The sequence below is a fragment of the Populus trichocarpa genome, chromosome 4 (assembly GCF_000002775.5).
Source record: "Populus trichocarpa isolate Nisqually-1 chromosome 4, P.trichocarpa_v4.1, whole genome shotgun sequence".
In the NCBI taxonomy this organism is placed as follows: Eukaryota; Viridiplantae; Streptophyta; class Magnoliopsida; order Malpighiales; family Salicaceae; genus Populus; species Populus trichocarpa.
This window is the reverse complement of record NC_037288.2, coordinates 2,523,443-2,547,408: the sequence shown is the minus strand read 5'-3', so window position 1 is coordinate 2,547,408 and position 23,966 is coordinate 2,523,443. Positions and strand designations below refer to the sequence as shown.

Here is a 23,966-nt window from a genome sequence, read left to right as displayed (position 1 = left end):
TCATCTTTATCATGGATTACAAATTCTTCTGGACGGGTTGTAATCGATCCAAGTTTAGTACCTGTTTATTTTTGTATTTTAAAAGTATTTTTAAAAAAATTTAAATTTTTTTTTTATTTCAAATTAATATTTTGATGGTGTTTCTAGATTATTTTGATATAAAAAATAATTATAAAAAAATAAAAAAATATTATTTTAATACATTTTTAAATAAAAAATATTTTTAAAAATAACCATAACAACAAGCTATTAGAATCTCTTGGTGCCACGGTTCGGCCATAGAAAACCATCCTCTTCCGATTGTGATAATTCATGAGATTATGGAGAAAGAGAAGCAAAAGAAGTTTAAAAGGTATTGAATTGACTGCACATGAGAATTTGGATTGCTGCGCAGTCAAGAGAATCTGCTGATTATGTGTTTCTCCGTTCTTCTGATATTCGTAGGCTATTGACAAAAATCCTTCATTCATCTAGATAAACTCTCTCCAAATTCTAGCTCCTTTTGTGCTTATTGAACATACTCTCATACTTATTCTTAGAATCGGTCGATGTTACAGGAGACTAAGCATAGGCCCCCTATTTGTTCCCTTACGGATGAGTGGACTTCGCACCATGGCTAGAAGAGGGTGTTCGAACTGCTTCTTTGAGAACCCATTACTAAACTTTAGCAAATTCGTAATGCTTCGATTTTTTACTTAAAAGAAAGCAGCACTCTACTTTCTTTCTTCATGCGAAATCAATATATTGATCAATTGAATTGATTTGCTGGAGCCGTACGCTGGCAGCTGTTGGACATGATCTGATAAATGGGGTGTTAATGTGCAGTAATTCTCTTCCTATTGGACATGATCTGATAAATGGGGTGTTAATTTCGTTCTTTTTGTGGTAAACACTAAAGGATAGTAGAATTGCTTGCATATTTATGGATCTTCATGACAGAAGTAATTTATTTCATTTGCGATAAAACATCAAATACACACAAACGTCGTAGCAAACACCAGAATTCTGAACCCATTAAAGATGCCCACAAGACTTCATATGTGGTCACGCATAAGCAGTAGGGTTTTCCACCAGGTGAGCATCAACAGCCTTCACCATAGCAAAGATTCCTTGCTGCATATCATTGGCATCTTCCTCGGATAGTAAGCTGTCCCCGATTGATTCATATTCAATCTTCATCTTGGACAAGCATCCTCCTTCATTGGTTGATGTCAAACTAACCTCAACACTGTAGGACTTCACTTTGACACCAATAACACCGCCTTCAAGGGTAGAATACCTGACTATGTGATTCTCTTGGTCCATCACCTCCACACGATCCTTGACATAGCTATAGTCCTTGATAACTGCACAAAGTGAATCTTATTGTCAAAAACAAAATAGAGCAACTCCATCATGTACATGTACATGTACATGTATATGTATATGTATAGTTGTTTACTATGCATAATGAGTAATTAGGAATTGTAAGCTCAAACAAACCATCGGTGAAGTTGAACTTCTTGACGGATCCAACCCCGGCACCATCTCCTTCAAGTATATCAATGCTTGAGATGATTCCGGGCAGAAGTTTAGGGATGAGGTTATGGCCATCACAGAATGATGCTTTCCATAGCCTATCTGCTGGGACTGCAGAGGTGTACTCTGCCAAAATGGTTCCAGAAACCATGGTTGTTAAGTGAAGCAAAAGATTTAAAGATATCAGTGTAAATTAAGGAATTGGATGAGATGATGAGAAATTGGATGCAGATCAGTAGATTTATATAGGTTTGAGGGGACGATCAATTGGTGAACAGTTCATGCATCCAACTTTCCTTCGTTCACCAAATCAAAAAACAAAACAAAAACAAAACCTACCAACCCATGACCATCCCTTAATTAGTGGACTGGCGGGTTCTCAAAAAAAATTTCTAGTTGCTATTAATTTAATTAATTACCTTGATTTTGATTTATATAAATATTTATATATGACAACCTGCACCGTACCATGATCTGTGGCCAGCTCCAAGTCTGCGATTAATCACCTCCTCTTTTAGGGACGACCTATTCTTTAAGGGACGTGGGATCCTCGAAGCTGACTTTGTAAACTCACCTACTCCTACTCACTTCTTTATATATATACACTTTGAAAACTTCAAATGAATGCATGTGAAGATATAAATCTTTAAATTAAATAAGATGGGATCTAAATGAAAAATATGTTCCTCTTTACCAACTTTAAATGGTTTTAAATGATGATGACGTGAGAATTGCTCTAATAAAACCTAAAAAGTGGGCAACTCAATTAATCTCAATATTGCAACTATCAAGCAAAAAATGGTTTGGTTTTCGTGTATTCACACACAAAGGCTCATCAATAGGATCTTATTAAGGGTTCACTACACTCCCCTCAAGATCAAGAGGTTATAAATGAATTTAAAACATTTCAAAATCCTAACAAAACTCTATAAACACCCCCTCAAGATCAAGAATAGAGTTGAAAAAAAAAGGAAAAGAAAAAAAGAAAAAGGTAAGAAAAGATAAGAAAGAGTAGACAAATATCAATAAAAAAAATAAAGGATAGAGGTCTAAAAGCCTAAAGAAAAGTTTTCTTAAGTTTTGTTAAGTTTGTGAGAAGTAAAATTTTACAAATGAAAGCTAAAAGAGAATAATTGTTCTAGGTATACATTGCAGACCCAAAAAGAGATCCTTTATAGCTTGCTTTTGTTGTTTTTTTTTGTTGCTTTTGGCTTGCATTTATAGTTACAAGTATAGAAAAGAGGTTTGAAATGTTTTCCAAATGATGTTGCATTCACCTCTTTCTTGCTCTGATTTCTATTTAATGAAGTTTTTTAAAAGTTTTTTTTTTATATTTTTTATGTATTAAAGTTGTTGTTTAAGTTTTTTTTTTTTTTGATATATAAATGTTGTTTTAGTTTTGGTTTAGCTTAAGCTATACATGTTAAAGTAAGAGTGTTTATCCTTAGCCTGTTAAACTTATTCTTGCACAAAATGGGTTCAAGAAACCAATTTTGAATCCATGTTACATGAACATGTATGATGTTTTAGGTTGTTTGTTTTTGGATTGGTATCTCATGCTTGATTTTGATGTTTTTTTTTTGTTAGTTTTAGATTCAAACATGTTTATGTATAATATTGTGACTTGTTGGGATAAAAAAAACATGTTTTAGAGGCAAAAAATGCTCATTTTTGGGCTTGGCAATGGTTGCCTCATGACTGAGTTTTTTGTTGGGTTCTAAGCAATGTTCTTGGTGTTTTTGAAAAGAACTTTGCCTTAGATCCTTGATTTGAATCAATATTAATTCATTTATTTTTACAGAACCCTTTCTTATGCATGATTAACCAATAATCTAGTGATTATTTACACTAATAACACGTTTATAATGATTTTTAATCCTAGAGTTTTAGTTTTGAACCGAAACTCATTTTGGTCAAATCATGATGATTTAATGATAATCGAAGTGAATGAATTCTTAATTCTTGATCCATAAATGATTTACAACCTTTCTGTGCTTTTGATTTCATGAAATTTGGTTTGGATTTGAGTTTATGTTGCTGGGTTTGTTTCGGGTTTTCTTGGCGTTCATTTTTTGTGTATGATACGTTTCAGTCAAGATTTTTTGAGTTTTTGTGTTTTTTTAGGTGTTTAATTTGTTTTTTTGCTTTATTTTTGTTTTTGGGTTGTTTTTCGAGTCAAACCGGAATTTTTGGTTCAGTTTATGGTCAAACCAAAAATTTCAGGTCAACCCCAGTCGGGTTAGATAAAAAAAATAAAAAATATTTTCTTTTTTTTTCTTACATATGGCTAAAAATCCTAAAGTTATTTATGTATTTTTTTAATCTAAAATACTTTAACATGTTTTTAAAAAATATTGCATGGATTGCACAACAAATATGTAAATTTCCAAAGGATTTTGGCCTATATTTCAAAAATATCAAAAAAAATTTATTTTGTTTCTTTTAATACGCGAGATTATGAACTTATACATAAGTCATATTCCTAATATTAAATAACAAGACAATTTATTTTTTTTGTTGGCATTATAACAATTAGGTTTTTAATGTGATAACATAAAGACACCCTTACTGAGAATGATTTTTCTTAAATCTTAGACAGATCAACAATTAAAAAACATAACTTTTTCTTAATTTATATCAGACAAATAAACAATACAATTTACCTCATGTAAGATATATTAGGGGTGTTAATACCTTCTAGTTACAAAATCAGTCCTTTTTTTTTCCATACTCTAATTAAGGGCAGAGCCAGGAATTTTTCCTGCCCTGCGCTATTAAATAAATATATAAATTTTTGTTAAGATCAATTATTACCTCATGTACATGAATTTTTAAAGTTAAAAGTAAAGTTTTAATTCAAATACACTATCCAAAATATTAAAAAATAAATTTAAAAATACATAAAAATGAAGTGAAAGTAAAAATAAATTCATTATTGAAGTTATATCCTTCGATGTTTTGTGGAATACAATTCATCTATAATCAAATCTGAATCGATATTGTAACAACTCCTCAACCGGGATAAAATAAAAATCTTACGTCAACTAGAAAACAAAATAATTAAATTTTTTTCCCTCTCTCAATTCCTCCTTCCTTCACTTGATTCTTCCTTAGATTAGTGTTTTATAAGTTGGACTTTGTAAATTTACAAGGTTATTCTCTCACTTTTCTTATTTTTTTTTCCTTGAATTTCTTTTCCCTTACTTTTATCTCTTTCTCTCTCAACTTTTTGTTTTTTCTTTTCCTATTATGCTTCTGCCCAGTTGGCAACATATAAAAGGAAGAAAGAGCTGATTTGTTTTTATTTTTAATGGCAAATAACCATTTTATCCTTAATGAGTCGTTTTGCTTTTATTTGACGATCTTTTTTTTTGTTAGCACTACCAAGCCCCGTTCATCCTAAAATTTTAACCAAATTTTATTCAATATATTTTAAGATCCCTCGTAAAATTTAAGCTCAATCTGATGGTCAGATTGAAAAGTAGGCCCAATAACATAAAACTAGTCAAATTGTGATTTTTCATCAAATTTCTGAATTTCTCCAAAAATTCTTAAATTTTAACACAAGCTAAAACATCATATTAAAAGGCTCCACATAAATTTTTAGAATTTTTTAATAACTCAATCGAGAATTATAAATTTTTTTATACATAAAACTAGTAAAAAAATATTGATAAAATCTTAACCTGGGAGCCTACCTAAACCTTTAACATGCCTTCACCCCTGGTTGTAGTGCTATCAAATGGTGCATTTTGTGCACCTTGATAAGCTCAGGCTGTCATATAATATCGACTAGGTAATCGGTCTCCAGAGATCAAAACATACATGGTTTGGCGAGGTCCTAGCATGATGAGTGAGGTGGTAAAGGGCTTGAGATAGGAGACATCATCACCAACAATTGTGAACATATGGTTTGCTATGGCGAAGAAAGTAACTGAGTGGCTGCAACATTGATGACTCGGAAGAGGTTTGACTCATCAGAGTTTTTTTGAGTTTTTTTTTAATTATTATCCTACCTAGGCTACAGCCCAACGGAGCCTTGTGAAAGGCTCTGCTCCTGACTCTAATACTAGTTAGGGTTTTTAATGACTAAAATATTAGGTGGTGACTCTTATTTTTTTTTTCTACTGATAAAAGATATGAATTTATTATCCTTTCTACTCACATCATTCCTAACTATCCTGATCCGCAAAGATGATCATCGCAACATCATATACATGCTATACAAACTAATATACATAAGTTGTTCTTGCTCATCTTCCTTTGATCGCCGGCCATTTCCATGATATGATCTATCCACCCATAGGTTTGTGCTATAATAAATATTAACTATACGCATTTATTTTTATTGGAGCGGACAATTTTCTCAGTCGTTGTCCAACCAGCATGCAGAAATAAAAACAGATTAAAGCTCATTCAAGTTATGGAATGTGACCCCCCTTCCCATTCTTTGCTGAAGGGAAGTTGACAATTGTGCACTAATTTCGTTCTTTTTGTGGTAAACGCTCAAGGATAGTAGAATTGCTTGCATATTTATGGATCTTCATGACAGAAGTAATTTATTTCATTTGCGATAAAACATCAAATACACACAAACGTCGTAGCAAACACCAGAATTCTGAACCCATTAAAGATGCCCACAAGACTTCATATTTGGTCACGCATAAGCAGTAGGGTTTTCCACCAGGTGAGCATCAATAGCCTTCACCATAGCAAAGATTCCTTGCTGCATATCATTGGCATCTTCCTCGGATAGTAAGCTGTCCCCGATTGATTCATATTCAATCTTCATCTTGGACAAGCATCCTCCTTCACTGGTTGATGTCAAACTAATCTCAACACTGTAGGACTTCACTTTGACACCAATAACACCGCCTTCAAGGGTAGAATACTTGACTATGTGATTCTCTTGGTCCATCACCTCCACACGATCCTTGACATAGCTATAGTCCTTGATAACTGCACAAAGTGAATCTTATTGTCAAAAACAAAATAGAGCAACTCCCGCATGTACATGCATGTATGTATAGTTGTTTACTATGCATAATGAATAAGGAATTGTAAGTTCAAACAAACCATCGGTGAAGTTGAACTTCTTGACGGAGCCAACCGCAGCACCATCTCCTTCAAGTATATCAATGCTTGAGATGATTCCGGGCAGAAGTTTAGGGATGAGGTTATGGCCATCACAGAATGATGCTTTCCATAGCCTATCTGCTGGGACTGCAGAGGTGTGCTCTGCCAAAATGGTTCCAGAAACCATGGTTGTTAAGTGAAGCAAAAGATTTAAAGATATCAGTGTAAATTAAGGAATTGGATGAGATGATGAGAAATTTGATGCAGATCAGTAGATTTATATAGGTTTGAGGGGACAATCAATTGGTGAACAGTTCATGCATCCAACTTTCCTTCGTTTACCAAATAAAAAAACAAAACAAAACCTACCAACCCATGATCATCCCTTAATTAGTGAACTGGCGGGGTCTCACAATAATTTTCTACTTGCTATTAATTTAATTAATTACCTTGATTTTGATTTATATAAGTATTTATATATGACAACCTGCACCGTATCGTGATCAGTGGCCAGCTCCAATCCTGTTCTTTCAGGGACGACCCCTTCTTTAAGGGACTCGAAGTTGACTTCGTAAACTCACCTACTCCTACTCACTTCTTTAATATATATATATATATATATATATATCAACTAATTAAACTACGTTCATTAACTGTAAAATAATCATGTCTACCTTTCCGGCCAGCTTTGATCATTTTTGTTCCAATTGATGTGGGCTGGCTTTAATTTATTCCAGTTTATGTCTATGCATGCCTGGAAATATTCCATTCCAATTTGTTCCAATTGGTGTTTGTATTTCATAAAAAGAATTGAAAATATATGATTCGATAAATTGCATAATATACTGTTAACGCTACTTAAAAATTAAAACAAAAAATTAATCTTCATTTTAAAAAGCAAAGTATAGATACACATGTATTTTTTTTTATTTAATTGTGTGGCAATAATAATAGATATTCATAAGAAATATAATGAATATTTCAATTCAGGGAAAAGAATTTTTTTTGTCAAATTTTCTTTTAATATTTAAATTTTTTTATTTAAAAAACATATATTTTCTAATAACAATATGATTTATTGAATAAAAAATAAAGAAAATAAAAATAAAAATAAAAACTAGAAAAAATTTCTATTGATTTGAAACAAGAAGAAAAATGTATCTTTCTAATCAAAAATTTATTTTCTTATTAATGTTTTTTTCACAAAAACGTGTAATTTCTTAAGAAGTATCGTGTTTTTAAATTAAAACTTATTATTTTCTTTAAAAAAATTAGAAAAAATCATAAATAGATAATTTCCATGTGAAATATAAAAAATATATATATAATATAATAAAAATATATAATATTATTTAAAAAATATATCACAATTTAATAATTATTTAAATATTATTTAAATAATTTTTTTAAAGTCAATTCTATTATAAAATATAAAAAAGAAATTACAGTCATTTAAAAAATAATCATGAGCAACTAGGATTGAGATATTAGCCCGAAAGCTTGGCCCAATCCATAACTCCCAACGGTGCTTAGGCCTAAAAATCAAGGCACGCGCTCCTGGATTTAAATATTTTTCAAAAGGAGCAGATGACATAGAAAGCCTAGAGAAGAGGGATTAAATATGAAAAAGTAAAACTTTAGAGACGAAACATACTACTTACCATGTTATTAGTATTGTTGGGATATAGATTATTAGCTGAGCTATATAATTTTTATTTTTTCTTGATCTATTTAATTAGGATGTTAATTTTTAGTATGCTAGACATGAGGGAACAAGTGAAAATGAATATAGAGTTTATTTTTTGATGACACAATTAAGTGTTGATTTAAGTGCTAATCATGAGGTAAGTGTTGATTTAAGTCCTAAACCTGAGGTAAGTGTTGATTATATAAAAAACTTGTTGAATTTTATATCAAAACCAGGACATGAAATAAGGTTGTCGCAGAGAATTGTATCCTCTATGTATCTTTAAGGCAAACTGCAACTCGCTTTCTAGATTTTCAATAACAAAACTTGTTAAAATTATAGCTTCCGCATGCATAATTCAATATAAATTTATTAAAATTTATATATTTTATTTTTTACAAAATAAAATTATAAATTCAGATTCATAAATTCTCTTTTCTCATTAAATTCTCTATATGTTTTTCTTGTGATTTTCGTATTACTATCTTATCCCATATAGCTTCCGCATGCATCATAAATTGCCTGCCTTGATATGATTTTGAAGTTGATGGATAGCAACTTGTTAGCTTGACGGTAGATTTAGGAGTATAGTTTTGAAATCCGATCCAATTTGATATGTCGATTTGGAATTTGGCTGACTCGAGGCTGAAACTAGACTAGGTTTAAAAAATAGAGGAAGTTAAAACCCGGGGTGACCTAGCTGACCCAGCAAGACCGGGTCAAAAACCCGATTGCAACCCTATAACTTTTTTTTTTTACTAAAACAATATTGTTTTAAATTTTTTAAAAATAGAAACTGACTCGGCCAATCCGATAACCCGGTTAAAACCTGAAACTCAGGCTTTGAATCAGGTCAATGACCAGGCTGGGTTTAAAAACTCTGTCCAGGAGAGCATGACCAGTCCAAGGAAAAAACAGATGATGTGTGTGGGCACATTAAAGATGGAATATGCAAGACATGTAACGGGTAAAACAAAAACATGATTGTAAGCTAGTAAATGTATTTGTTAAAAAAAAGAATTCAATATCTAAAATAAAATATATGAACATTACATAAAATTAAATTTTAAAAAATAAACTAAGGGACGGGAACTGTGCATTGTGCATAGTTCCTTCAGATCCAAATCCATTGTTTATTGCACTCATATTTATGAAACTCGGCTGGTGGGTTGATCAATTATCAAGGATCTGGGTTCTTGAATTTCAAATTATAAAATCTCATGCTTGTAATTAACTTTATAAAAATTGTCTGTCTTGTTGAGTTAACTGAAATCCGAGTGACCCCATATAATTCAATTGAGATATAATTTTATTTTTTTATATTTTTTAATAAATACAAAAAATATAAAAACTAATATATAAACATTTAACCTCGCATATTTTTTTTTATAACTTATAACCATATAAATTATTTCTAACTTTGTTACACTTCACATTTGTGTTTTTTATAGTCTACATTTACATGCATTGTTTTTTAATTTTTTGATATGAAATAACTATATATGGCTACATTTATATGGATTGTTTGTAAATATTTTGATGTGAGATAACTATATATATAGCTACATCTATATGAATTATTTTTAAATTTTCAATGTATGATAACTATACTATACTTCACATTTCTTTTTCTATATAGCCTCCACATGTATTGTTTTTTAATTTTTTAAAGTGGGATAGCTATATATGATTATATTCATATGCATTGTTTCAAAAAATTTCCATGTGAATTATTAAAATCTCAAACATATTTTTTTTTATTTTTCAACATTGGTTCAGGTCAACCTGTGTGACTCGGGACCTAACTCTTTGGCTAAATCAATTTTTGATTGGATTTAATAACTATAATTACACTGCTCTCAAGTAAATAATGCTATTTTTTGTCATTAAACTTTATTTTTATATAAAATTTTATCCTTTAAAATTATATTAGTATAGTTTTACATGATGATATTTTCTTCACTTCGAACTCATTTACGCAAAGTGTATAAAATAAAAAACCTTCCTCTTCTTAGCAACTAACAACAAGCTATTCATTTTTTTTCTATCAAAAAATCATTTCAATCTAAAAATTAAATTATTAGGTGAAGTTCATGATATGATTTATATTATTTTTTGTAACATACCCCTCAAATAAAAACCCTTTGAACTTGAAATTTGTACAAATACATATTATTTTGTGCGTAATTTTTATCGAATAAATAAAAATAATAAGATTTGAATTTATAACCATTTGACCAGTAAAATTCTGATATCATGTTAAAAAATTATAACAACCTAAAAACTTAAATTATTAAATAAAATAAGCATACTATAATTTATATTATTCTATTAAATACTCCTTGTCTCCATCTTCACCAAACAGCAGTTCCGCTCTACGCCAGTAAAAGCTCTGCATGATAGCCTATCTCAGCGTCACCATACAGACCACGACCATTGTCTCCCTCATCCCTGCCGAAACATCCAACTGACCCATAGCCATTGTCAGCATCGATCTACACATAAAACCGCCACAGTCCCTCCTCCATCTTCTCCACGCATCAGCCACCCGACGACCATCAATAGACAACGACAACAGCAGCAGCAGCAGCAGCAGCCAAGAACTCGTGAAGAGAGAGAAAACCGATAGAGAAAGAAACTCAAAGTTTTCCTGGCATCTATCCCCCTCCTCGAGTGACGGTGAAATTCATTGTCAGTGTAGAATGGAAGAGGAGGAGCGAGCGAACTCGATTCAACAGGTTTAAGGATCTCATCCTTATCGGTGGGTGCAACCAATGCGCTGCTGTCTCCACACGTCTGTCCACTACCCCCGTGTCATTCTCATTTGCCACCTCTACCCAGTTCACTTTCGACAGCTTTTGGCCATCTCGAGTAGTTCATGAAGGTCATTTTCAAACCTTGAATTACTTTTTTAATTTTAAATAATTTTCAAAGTATTAGTTTTTTAAGCGTATTCATATTTGGAGTGCTGGTGTCCATGTCATGGCAACCCCAAAAATATAAAATCATAAGAAATTTAATCAATACCACGTACGTGATGATGAGATTGGGAGAATAAGTCACAACTGACTTATCCAAGGTGCAATTATTTGATCTCGGTGTAAATTTTATATGCGTCGACGACTTATATATATAACTTTTGTGTGCACTTGTTTTTGTATATACGATCGATGTTGATTTATTTAGTTGTATATTGATTGTTTTTGTTATTCATAAACTCTAGGATAAATGAATTATTATTAAGCGTTGTTCAAGAATGTTGATAAATAAGAGACAAAATTGCTTGGTATATGGTTGGACTTTAGTGTATCCAAATTATTTTTAAATGTCATATATATTTTTCTCTTTTTTGTAATCTTATTGCATAATTATTGTTTTTATTATGTAAAGTCAATATGAAATAAATAAACCATCATTGAGTATTGTTCAAGTACATGCAAGTGGATAATAAAAAAAAATTAAGACGCAACTCTTTATTTAAAAAAAAATAAATAAGTGATAATTCATTTGTTATTTGAATATGTATTTTTTTTTTGTTATGTTCAAGTGATATGTGTAAAATTATTTTAATTGATGTTATTTTTTAATTGTGACAAGATAATTTGGGTTAGATTAACATAATTTCATATAAGCTGATTGAGTGTGAGTGATATTTTTCTAATCCATTGTGATCATAATCAAGTTGAATAGATCAAATTCTAAATAATTATTTATATTCTTTTCAAGTCGAACACATGTATTTTAAAAATAAAGTTTAGGCTCTATAGTTATGGTCCGATTTTAAATCACTATTTTAGATTCATATACTATTTTAACATCAATAACAAGTTCACATATGTAAATTTAGGTAAATTCTCGACGTGGAAACACAATATGTATATTTTATTATTAAAAATAAATATAAAACAACTTGTTAATTTTTATGTTTTATTAAGCATAACCATCTTCTTATCTAAAACCTCTTAAAACTAATTATGAAACTTTGAAAGGAATTATTATTTTACAATATTTTTCTGAAACAATTTATTTTTATTTTTATTTTTATTTTCAAAACAACTGTGTTATTTTAAAAAAAAATTAATCAGTATGGTAAACCATCAAAGGAGAGCGTTCTATTTTAGTATGACCAGGTAAACAACAATGCGTTTGATTTTCCTTTGGTAAAAGTAAAGTGATCACGACACAATTATATAATAATAATAATAATAATAATAATAATAATAATAATTTATTATTGTTATTAAGATATTTTTCATTTTTATTTCAAATGAAAAATAATTTACTTTTTATAATTCAACAAACCATAGATTACGCAAAAGACTGATAAGTAAGGAGCTGATTTTTTTCTTGAGGACTAAATTGGTATAAAATTTAAAATTGGGGACTTGATTGCAATGAACCTTTTTTTCTCAAATGGTAAAGAATTAGTTTTAGAAAAATATCAAATATACCTTTTTGAGATATTATAGATTTTACATCTAAACTATTTTTATATTAATTTTATTTCTAGGAGACATAACCCAGGAGAAAAACGTAGAGAGGACGAGCAAACACAGGGAGGGAAACAACAGAACAAGGACAAAAAGAAAACCAGAGAAGAAAAACACGAAGACAGAAAATACATAGAAAGTTTAACTGACAGTACAGAGAGAATAGGGGAAGAAGGAGAAACGAAAAAACCCAAAAAAAGAGAATTCCAGTTTTTCTCCAGAGTTACAGCAACGACCTGCTGGGTCCAGCCCATCCAGTACAACTGGGCTGGACCAAGCCTAAAAAAGAGAGAACAGTGGAGGCCGGGCAGGCCTCAGGTCCAGTTGGCCCAATTTGTTTTGGGCCAAGGGCAAAATACACTATGTCTTATCTCTTTTGTTTCACCCGCCAGGCTTTTAAGGATATTAGAAAATTTCAAAAAACATTATAGATCTTTTTTAATTTATTTGTGGGCCCTTCATTTTTTTTTTATAATTTTACTGTATAATTTATCTGTAGATTTTTATTGTGAAATACAAATCTGAAATATAATATTTTTTTTCCTCTCCTAAAAAAAATAAGTGTGCTTTGATTTCAATTCTTTTTATTGGTTTATTCACTAGCACCAGAGTCAGAAATATCATGTTTTTTTTTTCTTTTCTTGCCTACATAATATTTATCAACGCTAGAGTTGAAAGTATATATAGTCAAATATTTACTTAAAAAAATTATAAACAGACCATTATAGCATAATCCAACAACTCTTAATAATGTAAGGCAAAACCAGCAATGTAACCTGTTTAATTAGATTGAATTGAATAAATTGGACAAATACATGGTAAGTTTTGAGGGTTTTTGGTTATCATTTCCATATACGAGTTAAAAAGAGATATTTGTGGGAAAGTGGATCTACATAATATCTAAGGAAATCAAATTAAAGAAATTAAAGGTATGCAATCAATAAAAATCCAGCAATACATTTATACTCTTTACAGTCATACAACCACACCCATCTATATATATAGCATGGCACCAAGAAGAGCCATTGGCATATTCAGTGCAAGAGAAATTGGCTGACAAAAGAAAAGGAAGCAAAAAAACTATGGAGAAATCTTCACTCAAACTGGCATTTTTAGTTGTGCTATTGACCATTGCAACTTGTTAGTCTTTCTCTCTCAAATGTAGCATTTGCTTCATTCTTAATTATTTTGTTTTATATATTTATTTTTTGTGATATATTAAGAATTAATTAATTAATTAATATTTTGAAAACTTGATTGTTAGGTTCACAATTGGCAGCAGCAAGAGGCCGAATAATTACATTCCGTTGTAATAAAGATGAAGATTGCAACACAGGCAATAGATGTTTCTTTTGTTCATCTTGCCGTTGTGGGTCTGATCACAAGTGCCATTGTAATGGTCAATCCTCTCTGGGGGACGCCATTGTTGCACACCAAAGAGCTCAAGTAGAAAACTAAACAATGAGTTGCTCGTTGGAGATGCTGATGCAAGTAATAAATGCTTGAAATAACAATAATATTATTAATAATAATAATATTCTTCATCATTAGTAATTTATTTCTATAATTGTTTGGTTGTATTTTTATATATATATATTTTTAATTGGTTGATTATAATAACACGTCCTATTAATAAAGTTTTTTATTTTTAACATGATATCAAAATAAGTAATTAATATTTTTCACCTTATCGGCATGCAGCACTATTGCCCATAGTTTTCCATCCATTAGTTGTTTTTAATCTTTATTTACTTTCTTTTGTTAACCCTTTTTTATTTTTGACATTTTCTTTCTATCATTACCATACATCTCTTACTAGAAAATTTATTTAGCAACCCTTTTTGTGTTTTTTTTTTCTTATCATCACCATGCATCCCTGTAAGAAAATCCTATTACTATATATCAACCGATATTTGATCAAGTTATTTAAACTTTAATCCTATAACTTAGCCTGGTTTTTTATTGTCCCGAGAATCACAATTTGAATATCATTTTTTTTATTATATCTTTTATGGCATTTCTCTGGTTTATAAAGTACTAGCTTCATGATATATTTTTCAAATTATAAACTCGAGTTAAATTTAGTGAACTGCTAAATTCATGACTCAAGACATGATATTGGGATCTATAAAAAAAAATAAAAAAACAACAAATATCAATTTTCAATGAACCAAATAATAATAGATGAAATAAAAAAATATTAAAAATAATTGATGCCAATCTCATCCAATTTTCAAAACTTGTGATACGGATCTTGAGGTTGGATCCCAGCATAAAAGGCAATATCAAAAAATAATAATGTCAAATTCCTAACCAACCAAAATAATTAGAGATAAAATTAAAAAAATAAATTCAACAAAAAAAGGGATAAAAAAGAAAAAATTATAGATTTGAAAAGAATAAGAACCAAATTTAATATAAAAAAATAAATCAAATTATAAATAATAAAATTAAAAAACAATTTCAATTAAAAAAATGATAAGTAGAATTGAACGGACTCCCACCGACTAGCTCACATGTGATTGCTCGTGCTTTCGGATGCAAAATGCAATGCCGGTGCCGGGCTCTGCCCTTGCGACTGCTCATTTCGAGCCGCTCATGCTAGGTCCTAGTTGTGACTCTCTTTAAAAAATTTATTTTTTTAATATTTTGAGGTGAATGCCGGCAAAAATCCAATCCACCTCCAGAAATAAATCCATCAATCTCCATAACCGACAGAAATGACACAGACCAAAACGTGTCCCGTTAGCAAATCATTGAACTTCTTGTGCGTGTCAATCTTCTAAGACCTTTTGCAACGTGTCACACCCATTTCTCATCAAAAATGGTTTTTTCTCACGAGGCATATGTATAATTTTACCTTATCAAAGTCGAGTTATGTTATTGATGTGCTATCTGTCAAACCTTTTAATTCCTTGAGAACTATAGCTTTTCAACATGGCTAAATATGGATTGATTGCCATCTTTGACGATTTCCTTCTTCCTTAAAAACAGTTTTGTTTTTGCTTTTTTGGGTGCTTAAAAGTGTGGAAACATTTATTTTTCAAAATGTTTTTTTTTAAATATATTAAAATAATATTTTTTTTATTTTTAAAAAATCATTTTTAATATCAACAAATCAAAATGATTTGAAAACATAAAAAAATTGATTTGAAGCAAAAAAAAATAATTTTTTAAAAAAACATTTTTGAAATATAAAAATAAACAGATTTCACATGATGCATCATAATTTGTATAATACTGAGTTTATTGTATTGGTTTGAAGCTGAAATGAAATACATTTAAAACAGCTTATGTAACATTAGTTTACCACTTTTGTTCAGTTATAATATCATCTTCATTAGTTATGAAGAAACGATGAAATAGGTGTTATAATGTCCACAGCCAAGTTTGAATATTCTTTTCAAATTGTGGATATGCTTTGATTAATAACAATTATGTTTTTAATACATTATTTGTATATTCTTATTGTTATGAAAAAATTGTAGCAATTATTACTGAATATTACAATATGAGAGAAACTAGAAAAAATACAAGATTTGACATGGTTCGGTAATGTTTCTATATCCACAGGAGCGATGAACTTTTATTTTTTACTATGGAAAAATAGGGTTACATAATATATATGTATTTATAGCAAATCTTAAATCGCGCAAGAAAATCTAGTTACCCAAGAAATCATAACCGTCCAAGGAGTATTATTAACTCTTTTTTTCTAATACTCTTTTATCGTACCGATCTACTTAAATTATTTTTCGCACATCAAATTATTTTTCCTAACCATCCAAGATTTAATGTCATTCTGCTCCGTTTTGACATCTACCTATGAGCTACAAACTACAATAATTTCCACCTTAATGAATATCCATCTTTTAGGAGAAAAGTAGGGAAACTCTACTTGGAAAAATAGGTTAGGATGTCTTCTATCTAGCATATGAAGACATTAATTAAATTTAAGTAATGCCTGAGCTTATTTGTGGTAACAAGCTTTGTCAACATGTCTCCAGTATTTTTAGAAGTGTAAACTTTTTTTAAATAATAGTTCATTAGAAGAAACCAATTCCCTGATCTTGTGAGACCTCACATATATGTGTTTGGTTCTTACATGATACACTTTGTTCTTTGCCAAGTAAATGACACTCTAACTATCACAATGCAACTGAACTCCACCTTGCTGAGTACTAAGCTCTTTGACCAAACCTGTAAGCCACAAAGTTTTCTTAGCAGCCTTAGTCACTGCCATATATTCTGACTTCGTAGTAGATGGTGCAACTAGAGATTGAACCATGGACTTCCAACAAATAGGCTCCCTACCAGAGTAAATACACAGCCTGTGGGAGACCTCTTGTAATCGAAGTCCCCTACATAGTCTGTATCTACATATCCCACAACTAACGGAATATCTTATTGTCTATTAAACATGATATTGTAATCTGTAATAGCCCTCAAGTATTTGAAGATCCACTTGATTGCATCTCAATATTGTTGTCCTAGATTTGAAAGAAATTTGCTCACCACACTGATTGTGTGTGCCAAATCTAGTCTTGTACAAACCATATCATTCATTAAACATTATATTACACTAGCATAAAGGACCTTTGACATGTCTTTCACTTCATCATTTATCTTCGGGCATTTTACAATAGATAATCTGAAATAATTCGGTAAAGGTGTGCTCATTGGTTTTGCATTGTCTATGCTGAACCTTTCCAACACTTTCTCAGCATGGCTACACTGAGATAACCATAATCTCCTAGTAGTTCTATCTTTGCAAATCTCCACCCAAGAATCTTCTCAACAGTACCCAAATCCTTCATGTCAAATTCTCAACTCAATAAAATCTTCAACTTGTTGACCTTACTCATACTCTTTGCAACAATTAATATATCATCCATATAAAGTAATAGATAAATGAAAGAATCATCATTAAGGCTCTTTACATAAACACAACAGTCATACGCATATCTTTCATAGCCGATCCTGATCATGTAGGAGTCAAATCATTTGTATCATTGCCTTGGAGATTGTTTCAGTTCATAAAGTAATTTCTCAATTTACAGACCAAATATTCATATCTAGGTTTACTAAACCCTTCTAGTTGTACCATGTAAATTTTCTCTTCCAAGTCACAATGGAGAAAATTTATCTTGACATCCATCTACTTTAACTGCATATCAAAATGTGCTACCAAGCTTAACACTACCCTGATGCAAACATGTCTGGCTACAAAAGGAAATATCTCATCATAGTCAACTCCTTTCTTCTGTGAGTAACATCTTGCTACTAAATGAGCCTTGAACTTCTCACCTTTCTTTTTTAATATTGTTTTTTTTCTTCTTTACACTCATTTGCATCCTATCACCCTCTTCCCCTCTAAAAGTTCAACCAACTCCCATGTCTAATTCTTACGCAGAGACTTTATTTTTTCTTTTATGCACCCATCTATTTACTTTTATCATGACTGTGTAATGCCTCCTGAAAAGTAGCAGGATCCCTGCTACTAGTAATAAGTGCATACAAATTCAAATATTCAAAATTATACCTAATGGGTGGCCTGATAATGTGTTTAGGCTTACCCAAAGCTATATTATCATGTTGTTGATATTCTGAACTAGAATTCCTTGAATTCTAAATGGTTTCTTCCTTAATATGAGTATCTAGCTTCACCTACACATCATAGTCATTGTTGCTGTAATTTTCTAGCACTTGTTTTTTTTATTCCTAAGTACACTATAACATAATTTTTTTCATCAAAAACCATATTTCTACTGATCACCACCTTGTTTGTTTTTGAATTCCAAAGCTTGAAACCTTTCACCCATTTCTAATACCCTAAAGATATAGTCTAAATTTCACATCAAGCTTTGACCTTTTATGTTTTAATTACTACTCTTTCTCTATGATTTTTTGGGATTTTTATCCTTAATTGAATAACAATCATTTTTCTAGTGTTAGTATAATTCATCTTTAATTTTTTTTACATATTTTCTATAGATTAAATATTTATTTTTATAATATTTTTAATATGTTTAACCTTGAATAATATTTTTTTCCTTTTATTTTATTCAATAAATTTTATGTATGTCAATCTCTATTATAAATTGATTTTCATAAACAGATTTATTAAACATAACCTAATAAATAACTCGTGTTAAGATATTAAATATCTTGATTTACATTGACATATTAAATTTTTCTAGTTATTATTTTTTTATCGTTAATAACTTTTTTTTCATTTATTTACACAATGGTTCATGGTTTGTTTAATTGAATATGTGCATAATTTTTTTGACTTATATTTATGATTTTTTTATCTAAAAAAACACGTTGAAAAATTCTACATGTTCAGGTTCATTATGTGTTGGTGTTTTAAATTTAATCCTTATTCTTATGATTTTTTTTTAACCCTTTTATAAATGTTTTATTGTTTTTAATTTTACTCCAAGTTGATAGTTCATTGTTTTCTCTTTTTTGTTTTTTAATAATTTTGGTCCTCATTTATTAGTTATATATATATATATATATATATTCTCATTTGATATTATTACCTTTTTTCCCCGTGTGATTTAAATAAATCCAACTAATTTAATTATTTGGGACTATAACACCAATTATTAAATTTATTTTTTAAAATAAAAATCCTTGAAGCATCTAAATATTTTATTAAAAAAATAATAGCGTAGATCTAGTTAATTAATAATAGACGTGGATACAAAATGAACCGCGTAAAATAGCGCTGATACGATGGGCCCAATCACAGGCCCAACGTTTCTCCTGTCTCTCCCTTCTCCCTCTTTCTTGCCCTCCAATCTTTAGGTCTCAAATTCAATACGTTGCCTCCTCGCCCTACACCTCCCAAAACACAAAAAGCCCCCTAAGTCGATGCGTTTCACCAAGGTCGGCAGGTAAACAAAAATCCATAAAGCTCCTCAAAAGGAGGAGAATCCATGAGAAAATGCTTGCATCAACAACAATCATCAACAGAGCTTCCATTTTTCACCTCCCGCACGTTAGCTTCATCAGCTAATCGTTTTGCTTCTCGATCGCTATGTCCAGGTTGGTTGATCCCCGCCCTCCTCTCTGAGCAAATTCGTTTTTAGATTTTGAGCTATTGATTTTGATTAATTTTAAATGAGTTTGTAATTCCATGTCTAGGATTTAGAAATTATAGGAAATTTATGATCTTTATATTTAATTTAGCTTTAGCTACAACTTTAAGCATCATGGGTGCTTGGTATATGGTATTTATTTGTATATTTCGTAGATATTATATATAGAGCCTAAAATATTGTTGTTTTACTTAAGGTCTTTTATTGAGTATGTAAGTTACACTTTTGTTTTACATTTTTAAGTATTTTAGATTTTATTATTGAAATATTTGATGTGAATTGCAGGTTTTTGACGATTGGAAATATTAAAAAAGTGGCACGGTTGATTTTCAGTAAACAGAAAAGTAGTAGTAATCAATTATTGGAAGTAAAAAAGTATGGGACAGTAGTTTCAGTTGGTTTGCATTTACCGCAATTTAGATATTACTCGCAATATAGCTTTCCGAGTAGAGGGTATTCGTCTTTTGCATTGTACAATGTTAAAGAGCAGTTTGGACGGAGGTGTTTTACAAGTTGTTATTCATCTACGAGTGATGTGGTGACACGCAATGCCCAGCTTGCTTGGAAAAGGCTATGCAGGAAAGGTTCTGCTAATGGCTGGAGTTTTCCTCGGATAAGTAGGATAGCTCAAGCAGTTAGCTTGGCTTTGACACGGTCTCATTTGGTGGTTCCCAGTGCTTTAGCATTGACATGTGGGCAGGTGGCATGGGCACAAAGAACGTTGGTGGAATCGGATTTTTATCCGAATTCTTTGTATATGCGTGCACAAGATGGGCATGCTTATGTCACGTTGTTAGTATCTGCTGTTGTAGATGCATTTGTGTTGTTAGTGAGAGCTATATATTTAGCAATTTTGTTCTCGCCCAGCATGATGATGGCTCCATTTGCTGATTCTTGTGGACCAGAGTTTAGGAAAATATGGCTTCATGTTGTTCATCGGACACTGGAGAAAGCAGGTCCAGCATTTATAAAATGGGGTCAATGGGCAGCTACCCGGCCAGATCTATTCCCTAGAGATTTATGCACCAAGCTTTCAGAGCTGCATTCCAAAGCTCCTGAACATAGTTTTGCCTACACGAAGAAAACTATTGAAAGAGCATTTGGTCGCAAGCTTTCTGAAATCTTTGAGGATTTTGAAGAAGTTCCTGTAGCATCTGGAAGTATTGCTCAAGTGCATCGGGCCTCTCTGAGATTTCGTTACCCTGGTAAAAAACAGACAAAGCCTACCATAGTTGCTGTAAAGGTTAGACATCCTGGTGTTGGTGAATCAATTAGAAGAGACTTTATGATAATAAACTTGGTTGCAAAGATATCAACATTTATTCCAACTTTGAATTGGCTGAGACTGGATGAGAGCCTGCAACAGTTTGGTGTTTTCATGATGTCTCAAGTGGATCTTGCAAGGGAAGCTGCGCAATTAAGCCGCTTTATATATAACTTCCGAAGGTGGAAAGATGTTTCTTTTCCCAAGCCTGTGTATCCACTTGTGCATCCTGCTGTTTTGGTGGAATCATATGAGCAAGGAGAAAGTGTCTCGCACTATGTAGATGACCTTGAAGGTCATAATCGAATTAAAAGTGCCCTTGCTCACATTGGAACTCATGCACTTCTGAAAATGCTTCTGGTAAAAAAAATTTGTACTTTGTTTAGGTGCCTCTGTCAATGTATTGTCTTGAAGTTCTCAATTATGAGTGGAAAATTGTTAAGGGTTTTTCATTTAGAGAATGGGGTATTTCTTATTTCAGGTGGACAACTTTATACATGCAGACATGCATCCTGGAAATATCCTTGTCCGGCTTTCTAAGAACAGTTCTTCTCGGAAACGGCTCTTTAAATCAAAGCCTCATGTCATTTTCCTCGATGTTGGCATGACTGCTGAACTTTCTCAGGGTGATCGCATTAATTTGATCAATTTTTTTAAAGCAGTAGCCACCCGGGATGGCCGCACTGCAGCAGAATCTGCACTAAGCTTGTCAAAGCGACAAAACTGCCCAAATCCAAAGGCCTTTATTGAAGTAAGATATGGGGTGCATAGTTATTTTCTCCTTTTCTGGGAATAATTGTGTTAAAAATGCAACGAGTTACCTTCTCTATCAGGATAGTTGAATTGTACATTGGTTTTAGGTTGTGGTGACAAATCAGAAGATGGTATATTATTTCTCTTGTTTTATTAATCGCTTTCCCATTGTAACTGGGTTAGGTGGTAAAACACGTGGGCTTGAAAGTTGAATCTCTCTAAGCGAAGAGTTATTGTGAATAGAAGAGAATAATAGTCTATTAAGGTTATTGGGAACTTTGCAGTGTTTTCAAATTTTAATCTGTTTAGTGAAGTGAAAGTTTTTAGTATGCATGCAATTTATTCCTCTGGGTTGTATTTTTTTGGAGAAAAAAAGGTGGACTAATTGTTTCATAACAGAGTTGTGAACATTTTGATATCCTTACCATGCTTCTTTTCATTTGGGGTTTTTGTATTAAAAATAACTTTGACTTTATATCTTAATTTGCAATACATAACTTCCTTTTCTAACAGGAAGTGGAAGAGTCCTTCACTTTCTGGGGTACTCCTGAAGGTGATCTAGTCCATCCTGCAGATTGCATGCAACAATTACTTGAGAAAGTCAGGCGTCATAGAGTTAATATTGATGGCAATGTTTGCACTGTCATGGTCACAACCTTGGTTCTTGAGGTAACCTAGTTCTTTCCTTTTACCTTAAGGCTTAATGTTTCATTACAAGGACAATAGCTTGGTTTCTTTGATGTTTTTAGCAACAGGGTAGGGACAAGAACTCTTAGGTAAAACATAAAGTGCTTTTTATGAGGAAAGACAAGATGTGGAGTAAAATGGCTTTCTGCATATACATGTTAATTATTTGGGAACTGAATTTATCCAAGACTTTTTTAAAAAGAAAAAAAAATCTAAGATGAATGGTGGAAATCTTTGGTCGGTTGAGATCAGGTTCAGATTTGTGGAACTTGGGAATTGACGAATACAATGTTTGAAAATTGGGTTCAGATTTGAATGGGTGATCATGGCTATTAACTTTTTCTTTGTTGGTTATACTGTATAGATTTGAATTGGGGTCAGATTTGCATTGTAAAATACAAGTGATCCTACTGCAAAATGTTTGATTTTTTCTTCACTCTTCTAATTTTTTATTTCCTGCTTTCCTTAAAGATTGTAGTTTTTGTTTACTGATGTCTGCAAAATGAAAGTAAATTTGATGTTTGCTAAAAGAGGCACAGAAGTAGCTACATAGTGATATTTTATGAAGTAGCTTGCTTACTGGCTATAAGGGGACCTATTCCATATATTAGTGCTTGTTATCATTAACAGGGGATGTAATTCAATATCATTTCTTTTGGTGGTTTTCCTTTAGGGCTGGCAACGGAAGCTAGATCCAGGATACAATGTGATGCAGACATTACAAACACTGCTTCTTCGAGCTGACTGGGCTAAGTCTCTTTCCTATACAATTGATGGGTTGATGGGCCCATAAGAAGGTTTTGTTTTTTTTCTTTTTACGTTACTGTTTCTGAAAAAACAATTTTGACAGTCCGAGGACTCGGAAATTATACCGGTTTTTAAGAAATAACAAAATTCAGTTTTTGTCCCCCCCCCCCCCCCCTGAAATCTCCTGCATTTCCATTTTTTCGGTGAAATTTTACCCTTCTGTATTCATTGTGTGCTGAATTTAACATATCATTTCTCAAAACTCGCAAAATGGTGATGAGGATGGGGCGGAGGAATGTAATAAAGTCTTGACATTCTATTGTATTCTTTCCTTTCCTTTTGTTTTTTATTTTATATTATTTTGTACATTTAGCTTTTTTCCTTCCCTCACGAGGAACTAAAACAAAACAGCAGTACAATCATAGGGTAGATCTCATGAACAATTATTTATTATTTCTGTTCATCACTTTCGTTTGTGTAATGGCCATGCTGCTCGAATTGGTTCTTGATCTCATTATGGCATTTTGATGGTGAATGTTGACATGGCAGGAGACAAGTTATATTGACCGTCTTCCTGGCAAAGGGCTTTTTATGGGTGGAACTTGTAGTGGCATGCATTTAACTGGTTGATGTCC

At 31.5% G+C, this 23,966-nt stretch overlaps 2 protein-coding genes and 1 long non-coding RNA gene across 5 annotated transcripts; 2 read left to right on the top strand and 1 right to left on the bottom strand.

Annotated features, from left to right (window-relative positions):
• Nucleotides 1-919: 919 nt before the first annotated feature.
• Nucleotides 920-6,957, bottom strand: LOC7494330 (major strawberry allergen Fra a 1.08). Of its 3 annotated transcripts, XM_052451836.1 has the most exons (3): nt 6,595-6,946; nt 6,411-6,477; nt 920-1,279 (listed from the first exon to the last, which is right to left on the bottom strand). In XM_052451836.1, exons 1-3 carry the CDS (start codon nt 6,779-6,781, stop codon nt 1,045-1,047), a joined length of 489 nt encoding a protein of 162 aa, XP_052307796.1. In that variant the 5' UTR covers nt 6,782-6,946; the 3' UTR covers nt 920-1,044. The 3 variants fall into 3 exon arrangements, with proteins under 3 accessions (XP_052307796.1, XP_052307798.1, XP_002304993.2); XM_052451838.1 differs by lacking the exon at nt 6,411-6,477 and having other exon boundaries at nt 920-1,346; nt 6,595-6,957; XM_002304957.4 differs by lacking the exons at nt 6,411-6,477; nt 6,595-6,946 and adding an exon at nt 1,483-1,838 and having other exon boundaries at nt 920-1,346.
• LOC127905160 (uncharacterized) lies at nt 1,625-6,956 on the top strand. Its single transcript, XR_008058908.1, has 2 exons — nt 1,625-1,767; nt 6,880-6,956. It is a non-coding gene; the product is annotated as an uncharacterized LOC127905160 (long non-coding RNA).
• Nucleotides 6,958-19,568: 12,611 nt separating the features above from the next.
• On the top strand, nt 19,569-23,655 carry LOC7494329 (uncharacterized). The gene is made up of 5 exons (XM_024599910.2): nt 19,569-19,827; nt 20,166-21,504; nt 21,626-21,895; nt 22,411-22,566; nt 23,258-23,655. The coding sequence occupies exons 1-5, from the start codon at nt 19,820-19,822 to the stop codon at nt 23,375-23,377; spliced, it is 1,893 nt and encodes a 630-aa protein (XP_024455678.1). The 5' UTR covers nt 19,569-19,819; the 3' UTR covers nt 23,378-23,655.
• Nucleotides 23,656-23,966: the final 311 nt, after the last annotated feature.